Below are 12,468 nucleotides of genomic sequence, written 5' to 3' on the forward strand. Positions count from 1 at the left end.
TCAGCGTGACTTGGTTTTTAATTCGTACAGTAGATCTACATTAAGAAAGATTTTGATTCAGCTTAAAGTATAAAAAGAACAGTGCACTTGATAGCTTGTAAATTCTTTTCATTCTAAAGAACTGGAAGGAAAATATGCATTACATTTTCTCTTTCAGGCTGTCTTGATTGACATGGAAGAAGGGGTAGTAAATGAAATTCTCCAGGGACCTCTGAGAGATGTATTTGATAGCAAACAGCTCATCACTGATATTTCGGGCTCAGGAAATAATTGGTGAGAATGTTCTGAACATAAACATTGAATGTCACCTATAAAAATCAAGATTCTTTATTCTAATAAGTCCTACTTATATAAATATAAAATGCAGTTTGCCACACATTAAAGTAGGCTGCTTATCCTATCTTAACTTGTCTCAATAAGTGATGTTTTACAATGCTTGGAAACCACTTCTCTTTACTTTTTCTACTACTTCTAATTTTTTTAAAGGAAAAATGAGTCATGAACATTTGATTTATTAAATTATGTGTGTACATTATATAACACTAGTTAAAAATTTTAAGTGCTTTTGTAAACTGTTATACTCCTTGACTCAAGTTCTCCAATTGGTCAGATTTAATAGAGTTTATACAAAGATACAATCCAGTTCAGTGTGCCAGTGTCCAAGCTGGGCCTGAGGCTGTTTGGGCCCTTATATATGTAATAGTCTCCTCTCCTTTTTTTGGTACTGGGGATCCAACTTGGGACCTTGTGCTTGTGAGGCAGGCGGCAGAACCACTGAGCTAAATCCCTGGCCCTCTAGTCTCTTCTTTTTAAGTGATGTAACAGTAATCATAAAAATTCATTTTGAGACTATTTTTGATGTTTTTTGAAAAATTAAAGAGCTCTTTGTTGTTTCTAAATATCATATTATTTTTAACTATTTGCTACCAATCCCTCAGGTTGATAATATGGAATGATGTATAATTTTATTGAAGCACAAATTTGAATGTTGTGGGAAACTCATTTAAGGAAAACCAGCCACTTAATAAGTGAGTGTATCTGACCACCCAACGGGCTTTTCTCTAATTGTCATATAACTTACTATGTGACTTATGATTTACACCTGACTGCATGTAATGGGAAAAATCTTTTGATTCTATAATTCATCATTAGCGACGTTGCAGATTGAGCCACCAAAGAGACTTGGAGAGCCTCATAAATATCAGTTTTCTGCCACTTGCCATTTCATCTAACACGTGTCCAGTTTTCTTCTTTTCAACCAGAATAGGCTAGTTTAAAATTTTTATCTTCATTATCTTAGTAGTTGATTTCAATCTGGTTTTGCAATTCAGGGGTTTTAAAAAAAATTTTTGTTAGTACACAGTTGTAGTACATAATGATTCCATCTATCATAGGGAGTTTGTATATGTACATAACATATCATACTTCTTTTTTTGTCTCCTTCCCCACATAGTCCTCCCTGTTCCTTAGAACTTTTTTATTCTCCCCTTTTCAGTTTTTTTCAATTCCTTTTCCTTTCCTTCCATCCTCCTCCCTCCATCTCTTGTTCCCCTTCCCATTTGAAAAAGATCTTCCTGCTTCCTATTCTCTATTCCTTATTAAGCCATACAACATTTAAACTTGTGTGTCTGATTTATTTCAAGGTGCATCATTTACCTACATACAAATGCCTCAAATTTATCCTTTAAATTTCCAGAGTAGTAGAGTAGCTGAGTAGTACTCCATTGTGTCTAGATACCACATCTTACTTATTCATTCATCTGTTTATGGGCATATAAGCTGTTTTCAGGATTTAGCTATTTTGAATTGTGTTGCTATAATGAGTATGCATGTATCACTGTAATGTGATGTCTTTAACTCTTTCAGGAAGATACCTAGAAAGGGAATGACTGGATCAAATGGAATTTCTAGTTTTAGTGTTTTGAGGAGTCTGCATACTCATCTCCATAGTGCTTGTACTAGTTTACATTGCCACCACAAATGTGGATTTCTTTTTCCCAAAGCCTCACCAGCATTTGTTACTTGATTTCTTGATGGTAGCGATTCTTTCTGGAATAAGATGGTATCTCAGATGGTATCTCAGAATTCTGTATTGGCCAATAATGTTGAACATTTTTCTTTAATTAGCCATCTGTACTTCTTCTGAGAAGTATCTGTTCATCTTGATTGCCCATTTTTTAAATTAGATTTGTCTTTGTTACTTTTCTCATTGCTGAGACAAAAAAGTTAAAGGAGGAAAGGTTTATTGTGGCTTATAGTTTGTAGAAGGTTCAGTCCATAGTTGGCTGTCTCCAAGGCAAGGTGGAATGGGAGAGGGGCATTGCGGAGAAGAAGCAGTTCTTGCCTGGCAAAAGGCACCAAAGCAGCAGCCTGCCTCTCCCTTTTGTCTCTTCCGTGCTACCCACTTGCATGTGTTGCCACCCACATCCAGGGTGGGGTACCCTTAATCCCAGCCTCATACACCCTAGATCCAGCCACCTCTGAAAAATCCCACCTATGCCTGCATGAGGCTTTGGGGACACAACTAGATACAAGCCCTAACAGGGTCTTTTATTTGGGGAATCTAATTTTTTTTTTTCCTTTTAGTTCTTTATATATTCTTGGTGTTAGTCCTCTGTCTGAGGAATAACTGACAAAAATTTTTTCCCATTCTGTAGGTTGTCTCTGCGCTCTGTTGGTTGTTTTCTTTGATGGGCAGAAGCTTGCTAATTTGATACTATGCTATTTGTTTATCCTTGATATTACTTCTTTTGCCACAGGGGTTCTGTTCAGAAAGTTCTTCTCTACACCTATGTTTTCAAGAGTTATTCCTATTTTGTCTTCCAGCAAATTAAGTGTTTCTGTTTTAACATTTAGATATTTGATGCTGAGAAATGGAAAAAATGGAAATAAAGTCTTTGTAAATAGGGAAGGGTGGAGGGGGTGAAGGGAGGGCTAGGAATGGGGAAAAAATAAGAAGCAAGATGCATTATGTAAAGGTACAATTCCCAATGAGAAATGTAATTGTGTTGTATACCTACAATGTACCAATAAAAGAATTTAATAAAGAAAAAAAGAAAAAAAATTTAGATACTTGATACATTTTTAGTTTAGTTTAGTGGCCAGTGAGACAGTACGTCTAGACTCAATCTGTATGTGGCTATCCAGTTTTCCTAGAACCGTTTTATTAAACGGCTATCATTCCTCCAGTGTAAGTTTTTGGCTCTTTTCTCAAAGATCAAATATTTGAATATGTGAGGTGGTCTGCTTTCTCCATTTTGTTCTACTGATCCATATTTCTGTATGTGCCAGTACTGTGTTGTTATTTTAATTTTTTTATCATTGTAGCTTTGTAATATTAACTTCAAATCTGGGATTGTGATGCCTCCTGCTTTGCTGTTGTTAACCCAGAATTGCTTTTGCTATTCTAGGTCTCTTCTAGTGCCGCATGAATTTTAGGATTGTCTTCTCTAGACCTATGAAGAATGTTGTTGGTATTTTGATTGGGATTGTGTTAAATCAGTTTTGAAAGAGTTTACTTTAAATGTAAATAAAAAAACCCCGTTGAACTGAAATCTTATTTTGTTGTAATTGTAAAAAGAAAGGTAAAATTAGGAAACCATAATATCCATTGCTAATGAGCTATCTTATCAGGATATTTGAAGATTTAATATGTCTAATATACATTAATTTTTCTATCTAGAATTTTCAGAATATTGCAATGTGATTTGACATGCAATAAGAATGTATTTCCCTTAATGCAATTAAAATACTTTCTCTTATTTTTCTGTAATCTGTTTAGGGCAAAAATAATAAGAACAAGAAGTAGTAAATTAAGGATTTTTTTAAATGCGTATTCTTTATTTTCAGGGCTGTGGGTCACAAAGTATTTGGCAGTCTTTACCGAGAACAGATTTTAGAGAAACTCAGAAAGTCTGCAGAACACTGTGATTGCTTGCAGTGTTTCTTTATATTGCACTCCATGGGAGGAGGTAAAGTTTCTCACTCATTTGCTTATAACAATGTTAAAATGCAAGTAAGAGTTTGTTTTGCAAACCTGAGTCTTGCTTTCAGACCTATGCTCAATAAAGTTGGAATTAGAACATTTGTGTTTGTATTTCATATGTAGCTTTTTATCTTAAAATTTTGTGAAATTGTGCAGTTACCAGTTTTCTTTTAACTTGAGCCCTTTCCACAAATCAGAAAACTATGTGGGAAATTTATTTTTCTTCTACCTTTACTTTTGTAGAATTTTTTAGCCACATTTCAGAATATATACGCTTTTGAGGAATTCATACTTTTCTCTTCATACTTCACTTGTTCAATTCTGTATCATAACTAGAGCTGAGTATTTCTGGCTTGTTCTTATGTGTACTTTAAACAGCATCAGTACCCTTTATTTAGCCACCTTCAAACTTTTCTCATCTCCAGTAAGAGGGGAAAAAAAACTCAATGAGTTTCTTGAAATGGTGGTTCATCAGTTTGAACTAGAAATATATGATTGCGCTACATTGCTTTCTTTCTGCTGGGAAGCCTGTAATTTAGAATTGAAATATTTCATTCCTCTGTTCCAAGAAATAGAAACAAAATATAATTTGGCAATTTTTAAATAACATTAACAAGTGTTTTTTTTTTTTGGTACCGGGGATCGAACTCGGGACCTTCTGCTGGCAAGGCAGGCGGTGGAACCACTGAGCTATATCCCCGGCTTAGATTAACAACTTTTAAAGAAAAAAATTGCCACAGTTTTTTTCCAAGCCAAGTTAAGATTTTATGTTCAGCAAGTTATATACAATTGTAACACATATCTTTTATTTATTATCATAATTTTAAAAATTAAAGGTATATTTGTTATGTAAATACATCTTTAGAAAGCCATCCTAATCATTAAGAAACAAATTGTCTTTCTACTGATATAACCTACTAGTTGAAGTAAATTTTCACCAAAAAAAAAATGAGATTTACAGTTATTTTGCCTTTTTAAAAATGCCTATTATCCAATAACTCAGAAAACATACTTGATTCATAATTCACTGAAAATGATAAAAATAATACTGAAGACTAAAAAGTTCTTCTAATCTAGTAAATATCCTCATAGGTAATCAAGCATGCACGTTTGGGAGTTTTTTGTGTCTTCTTGCAGATATTTTCTATACCTCTTAAACTTTTTCACATAAACACAATCATGCAATACATATCACTGTATAATTTTTTCACTGTGTATTTTAAATGTCTTTTCACTGTCAGCTTTGTCTTGTAGAAGGGAAATGCCATCAGTGTTTAGTTATTATATATAATCAGGGAACATCTGATACATATACATGTGCATTTGGCCTATAGCTATAGGCAATATTTGTATAATGGAAGATGGAACCAAAGAATATGAGCATTTTAAATTTTGATTGACAACTTACCTAACTTCATACAATAATGTACCAATTCATATTAACAACTGGATGCCTAAATATGTCATTAACCACTTACCAGTCCAATTATTTAAGTACAGGATAACCAAAACTTGGAGAAACGGCAATTTTATCTGATTTTTTTCAAAAAAAGAATTGACTAGTTGAAATGACACCTGCCCGAGTGACGCTTGGGATGGTCAGTGCATAAAAATGCACTGCCTGAATGATGCTGGGGTAGGAGTAAACTGTTAAGTGATTAAAGATTACTCAAAAAAATCTCTCTCGCTTTCATCTAGTATTTTTAACACCATAGCCTTTTAATACTTAAACTTTTTAAACCAATAAGAAATACTTTTTCTATTCCAACACCATACATCCAGGCTGAAATAAAAGATTCTGAAAATGTTACTACATGGGACACAGTGATACTTTCTAATGTTTCATTTTTTAAAAAAATACTAGTACCAATCTACTAAGTAATTTCATAGCCCATTAATAGTTCACAGCCTGTGATTTGAAAAACAAGTTAGAAGATTCCAGCTTTCTCTCTTAACACACTGTCAAAATTTTCTAAATTTACGTAAATGTAACTTTATTCGTCAGAAAGTTATCTTTAATGAGGGTCCTACAGTTTGTGTTTCTACACAAGTAGTGACAAAATTTCATGTTAAAAAACTTCTTAAGTTCAAGGTGGATATGCTTAATTTTAAACAATTTTCAGCTCAGTGTTTAAGACGGTTAATGACGGCATCAAAATTGTGTGTACATTACATCAAAGTGTCAACATAGGTTACTTTTAAGTTTAATATCAAGTGTACACTGAATACTTAGTTGAATTTCTCATTGTTCAGTCAGTTCTCTTTGTATCTATTGATTTCAGCATGAAAATGAGTGAAATATGAAAAGCCATCCCAAATTCATGGTTAGAGCCAGAAATAGAATTCAGGACTTAAAACCTGACTATCCATGTTGCTTTCCTTTTTCTTTTTCTGAAATTGGATTAGTTAATATATAATGACAGGAATAACTTGAAAATTATTAAATGTAAAATTCCAAGTTCCTCTCAGTAACATTCTATATCATGTATGCTATTTTCTTTTCAAACTTTTAATCCCCAGGAACAGGATCTGGTCTTGGAACATTTCTTTTAAAGGTGCTTGAAGATGAATTCCCAGAAGTATACAGATTTGTGACTTCAGTTTACCCTTCCAGTGAGGATGATGTCATAACCTCCCCATATAATAGCCTTTTGGCAGTGAAGGAACTTAATGAGCATGCGGACTGTGTGTTGCCCATCGACAACCAAGTAAGAAATGGCACTGCAGCTTGTGGGCAAATGATGTATACTTGGTCCCTTGTTATGCTTAATGTGTTTGTATGAAACATTTTGTTCCCTTTTCTCATCTAAGAGGAAAAATAAGTTTAAATTGTTTTTCTTTCTCTTTGTTTCCTAATAGAATATCATCTGTGTGTACTCTTCTTCTCTTTTTTTTTTTTTGGTACCGGGGATCGAACTGCACTCTTCTTAATAGCTTTTCTCTCAATATTTTTCTTCCAAAAGTCTTTATTTGACATCATAAGCAAAATTGACCTTGTGGTGAATTCTGGAAAGTTGGGTCCAATTGTGAAGCCAAACAGTCTGGTTACTTCAGGTGGTACGGCTTTTAAGAAACAGCACAAGAAGCCCTTTGATGCAATGAACAACATTGTGGCAAATTTGCTGCTCCATCTGACAAGGTAATCTGGTTTAAGAACACTTGAGAAACTACTGTGCTTTTGATGATGTTTAAGATTTCTGTAGTCATATTTTTGTTTTTCTGACTTGCAAGGGCTTTTTTTTTTTTTTACTTTAAGAGTAGGAAAAATTTGTTGGGAAAAAGAAATCTTCTGCCTAAGAGGGACTGAAGGGGAACCAGAAAGTGGGTTGCCCACCCACCCCACTTTTCAAAGATGTTTTATACAGCAAAGCCATGTGCTGAGGCAGGTACAAAGTGGGACAAAACTATAAGACCCAGTGGAAATTTACAAGGTGGACATGAGATGGGACAAAACCATGACCAACCAATAAGATTACAAGTACAGGGCCAGGGATTTAGCTCAGTGGTTTCGCCGTCTGCTATGCAAGTGCAAGGACCCGAGTTCGATCCCCGGTACCAAAAAAAACAAAAAACGAACAAAAAAACCCAAGTACAGTCACCCAGGTAATATTGATTAAATGGGGGTTAAATGGGGGAGCAAGTCATGTAGCAAGTGCAAGGATTTTCAGTAAGGGTGGGGGTCAGGGATATTTCCTGGAAAGGCTGGGTTAAGACCTTGGCCCCCCCACCCAGGTGATTGATCCTTATTTAGATTATCAATTACTGCTATTCATCCTACATGGGTGTAGTAGTTTCTCTTCTTTTACAATTTTGGCCTTCAGTGAATGTGTCTTCACTGTCCTGCAGGTTGGCTCCTTAACTGTCTTCCATGTTGGCTCCTCGTGGGCTGGCCCTGTCTAACTGCCTACAAGATATCTAATTAATTTACTTATCTGCAATATTCCCCCCTCTGAACAAGTACCCCTAACTGCTGTGAAGGAGCAAAGGGCAAAGACCATTCTGGCTACTTCCAGCTGAAGAGGGTCATGGTTGTCATCAGCAGTTAGAGTTACTCTAGAGAGAGTCTATCTAAAGGCCCTCTATAGGTGCCAGGCATTGTCATCTTGGTAGCCGTATAGCTCTGAGTCTGGAGGAGACAAAGCAAAGAAACATTTAATACGTGGACCAAATTATAAGGTCAGCAGGATTGCTATGAATATAGCCAACGAGGGTTTCCACTGGGAGAAACTCGTAATAGCCTCCCACAAAGAGGGTAAGGAGAAAGTCCAGGGGACTTCAGAATCCCAACATAGAAGTCGTATTGTACAGTTTAGCAGTTAAAAGCTGTTTACAAGGTCAATCTGGTGGATCCCAGTAAAAGAAGTATAGCACATTTGTCACTGGTTCCATTTTTATGACTGCTTGGAGTTTGGCAGCCTCTAGGCAAGAACAGACAAAACTTTAAAGAAATTAGAGCATGTATAATCTAAGCATGAGCACACTAGAATGAGAGGGCAGATTGGGGAGAAAGTCACACTTAGAAATTGAAATAAGTGATTATAACCTGCTGACTCTTATAATAGATTCTACCATAGATTTTTTTCCTAATGATCCATAACTGTGATCAGCTACTGGTGTAGCTAGAAACTGCCAGAAGGGGTCAGTGCCCGGAGCCCCTTTTTATATCTAGTTTTATTACTATGGCATTATTTTATACCTCTTTTGGGTATTCTCTTCTGCTGTGTGTTTAAGACCAAGTTAAAGTGAGACCTGTGTCAATCAGTATGAACCTCTTGCTGTCAAGGTCAGTTAAGTCTCCTCAGGCATTACTTTGGAACCATGCATAGAGCCTCAGCTCCTCTGTCAGTGTCAGCCATCAGGATGGGTCACGGTCTTGCTTAACCATGTTGCTTTCAGTGAAAGCGTGGGAGACTTTTCCCTCTTTGTGACCCTACTTTGACACACAGTACATTTGTCCTCTGGCGCCCAGCAGTCTCCCTGCTCAGGAGGTTGAGTGACTTACCAAAGATGTAAGATCCTGTAGGAAAGGTTCCTTTGTGTCCTGGATCTTTTTTGACCTTGAGGGGCCAGGGCCAAACTATTGGCTGTCCTCATAGCCCAGTTACCTTTCTAGTTTTGGTCTCCAAACTTTAGTTGTTGAACAGCCAGAAGAGAAGATCAGTGACATAAGTATTTCAGTTAGGGCAGTGAGCTTAGCTATTATAATTTCATCTGGAAATTAAGCACTTTTGGTTTTTGGGGGGGGGGGTTTGGTACCAGGGATTGAACTCGGGTCCTTGCGCTTGCAAGACAAGCTGCGGAACCGCTGAGCTAAATCCCTGGCCCAGCACTTTTGAAATATATTTTATCAACCATGGTCATTTTAGTAGTTGAATCCCTGCAGAATGCTAACAGACAGCAGTTATGCATTACATAGAAAAACTTAAGATCAAGAGCCACACATAGTATTTTATATTTTAGCATGACAATCATGATGACATATCCTTTGTTAACACATGTCCATCTTAGTATGGAAGTCTTTCAGCCAGACACCTCCACTGATCACAAGACATTAAATGATATAAAGAATACTCTTTATTTGTTATCCTTTAGTAGGATGCCATCTAAAGAGAACATACATATTGGCCTATAAATGTACCTTAGGAGTTCATAATGTTTAACCTCTAATTTTAGTGTGTGACATTGTTTCAACATTGGTGACTGAACATCCAAGTGTGGTGACACATATAACATCCATCACATAAGTTTTTAAGAAAACTATTATTTTACTAGTTTTCTCATGCTGGCTTGACATGTACCTCTTATCACAAGTAGCTGGAGTGCAAGAGAAAAGCACATACCTGAGTCAAAAAAGATCATTACCATAAACAATATCCTAGAGGGCTTGTACACATGGAAGACATGAATATATATACCATGAAATAACAATGAGTATCAGTTACATGAAACCCTTTGTCCCTTAATTTTGTTTTGTACCAAGAGCATTTTAAATAAAACCTTGTTTTCCTGCAGAAAACTTAGACCATGACTAATATATACATATCGTAATAATAATATGTTTAGCAGTGTATTTCCCACAAGGCTATGGAAGTTATTGGGGTCCCCTTTGTGAATAAAGGCTGAAATAAATTTTTCCAGCCAGCCACTCCTTTATTTACCAAGGGGAGTCCTGTCCCATAGTTTTCCTAAGCCCAAGAGTCTTTAATTATCTTAACAGATTTTCAGATGAACTATGAGGATCAGATCATAACAATTAACACGTTATTTTTGACCAATGAAAGATACCCGATATTATATATAGACAACAATATGTACTGCGTTTGTAAAACCAGTTGGCATTATTTGGATAATCTGGCAACCTGAGGGAAACATGTCTTTAATTATATTTATCTATAAGCCAACTTGAGTTACAGGCAAACATCTTAAAAAATCCAAAATACTAAAAGAAAAAAGCTCAAACACAGCAGTTGTATGTGTTGTAACAAATTGAACAAACAGACACACACATAAGACAACTTGTTTATAAACCCGAGTGCACTCAGATGTATTTGGCCAAGTTGAATTATAATAACTTTTAGGTTTATAATTATAAAAAAGACTAGTCAGAACTCTCTCGATCAATTAACAGAGATCTCTTGTAATAAGAATCAAAAGGAATTAAAATCTTCTACACCTGTGAAAGCAAAGACCATTTTAAGATGGGCCCTAAGCTCTGACGGTTTATCTGACTGGAAAACCCAGCTATACAGGCTTCTCATTGTTGCTTTGATAACCATAGTTGTTTGACAGTCACATGTAATTGTTCCTTCTAAAGGGACAAACTGTTAAAGGTAATTTTAATTATCTCCAGTGGGGGTCCACTCAGGCCAGGTTCGCATGTAGAGGAAACTAGGTGACACTCTTTGGAGATAAGTATGAATTCCAAACAGTGAGGGAAGAAGGCCTGCCAAGGCTCCAACCTGCCGTGCTGCAGATGTCTACCTATGACAGTTTTTCCCATTTTGAAAAGAAGGGAAAAGGCATCCCTGTCTATCCCTGCCCAATCTAAGATGTCCCTTAGACTTTATCTCTTCTGATGCCAGTGGTGGCAGACTAGAGGTGCAAGGAAGTGGCCAGAGCCAGGTTAGCTGTTCTTACCATTCTCTGATTTTTCCTGAGGGCTGAAAGACAGATAAATCTGAACTGAAACTTTTACATTTGTCTTTTGAGAGTTTCAGGATTAAACCTAGACCAGTTTTCCATATGGCCCAGAAATAAGTGAAGGTCAGCTTTACTTTGGAAGGATTCCAGGGAAGGGAAACTCGCCATTCTGGAAGCTTTGTCCTGAAATCCAGCAGCCACAGAGGAGGGAAGTGCCTTGAACCAAACACTATTGAGAACTGTGTTATTTCTCAGGGGCAGGCCAGTGGAAAAGGGACAGAAGAGTGCCTTTAAGTATGGCACAAGAACTGAATCTTAACCATCTCAGGTGTAGAAGGACAATTAAGATCAGGAGCTTTTCCAGAGTGGATCTGCAATCCTTAGCAAAACATGTCTCTAGAGATAAAAGCTATGATTGACCCCAACTGAATTGCCAACCAGAAAATCAAACCAATAAAGAACCCGAATGACTGCTTTTGCCTCTTGAAAGAGAATAAAAGTGTTCTAACTATATTGGTTAGGGTTTTCTTTTTGAATAAATTATTTTGAATCTATAATATTTAATTTGTGATTTAAGTACCCTACAGGTTGTTGAGCAGGTCCCTGATCTTGTAGAAACACTCCCAAAGCCATGTCTCACCTTTTATTAACATATAAACTAAAGCAGTGTCCTGTAGCGGTTGCTTGAGCTTCTGGAATGCGGTCTGGGAATAAGGTTCCCAGGTATCTCTCTCTTGGGTTCTTCTACAAGCTAATGGAGGGGTCACGCAATCTCACTCTATCCTGCTATCTGAAGGCCACAAAAGCCTGTAATTTCTAGGAATCTCTTAGCTATTTTAGAGTCTTGGGCTGTGGAAAGGAAAGAATTAGTTTAATTCTTTCTTCCCCCAGTCTTTGGGTTCCCTTAGATATAATTGATAGGTCTCCCACTACCTCAGCAGCTATTATGTATAGGAGCTGCCCTCTTCCTATCGTGTCTTGCCCCCTCCCCTGTGTGATGTCATGCCAAGATGGTCGCTCCCACCAAAGAATAAACCCTTCTTCCCAGCATGCCCGTTTCCACCTAGAGAGTAACCTAATACTTGCTCACCTCCTACTGCCTAATGACATCAGTGGCTCCTCCATTCCCTAGTCACTACCTCACTCAACCCCGCCTCAGCTCCTACAAACCCCACCCCAGTCTCTATAAAAGACTCTCCCTGCCCTGGCCATATTGGCTTTTGTCTCTCCTTTGTTCAGAGACAGCCTGGCAGATCTATTCCCCTAATAAAGGTTTGTTGTGGCCTGGTCTGGTCTTGGTTTTCGGCCCTTTTACCTGACAATAGTAAGGCCTAAGTATTTTA

At 36.9% G+C, this 12,468-nt stretch overlaps 1 protein-coding gene across 9 annotated transcripts in view; it reads left to right on the forward strand.

The window, feature by feature from the left end:
* Positions 1–12,468, forward strand: part of Tube1 (tubulin epsilon 1) — a 32,173-nt gene that overhangs the window by 10,503 nt on the left and 9,202 nt on the right. For 8 of the 9 annotated variants that reach the window (XM_087207928.1, XM_087207935.1, XM_087207930.1 and 5 more), the window contains 4 exons: positions 158–273; positions 3,850–3,971; positions 6,506–6,693; positions 6,949–7,124. In XM_087207928.1, coding sequence (XP_087064054.1) covers positions 158–273; positions 3,850–3,971; positions 6,506–6,693; positions 6,949–7,124 — 602 coding nt within the window. The remainder of the gene's footprint in view (positions 1–157; positions 274–3,849; positions 3,972–6,505; positions 6,694–6,948; positions 7,125–12,468) is intronic. The other variant, XM_087207929.1, reaches the window with a different exon arrangement.

The sequence above is a fragment of the Heterocephalus glaber genome, unplaced genomic scaffold (genome assembly GCF_053883595.1).
Source record: "Heterocephalus glaber isolate CG9 unplaced genomic scaffold, H.glaber_assembly_v1.0 deba00000896, whole genome shotgun sequence".
NCBI classification, from domain to species: Eukaryota; Metazoa; Chordata; class Mammalia; order Rodentia; family Bathyergidae; genus Heterocephalus; species Heterocephalus glaber.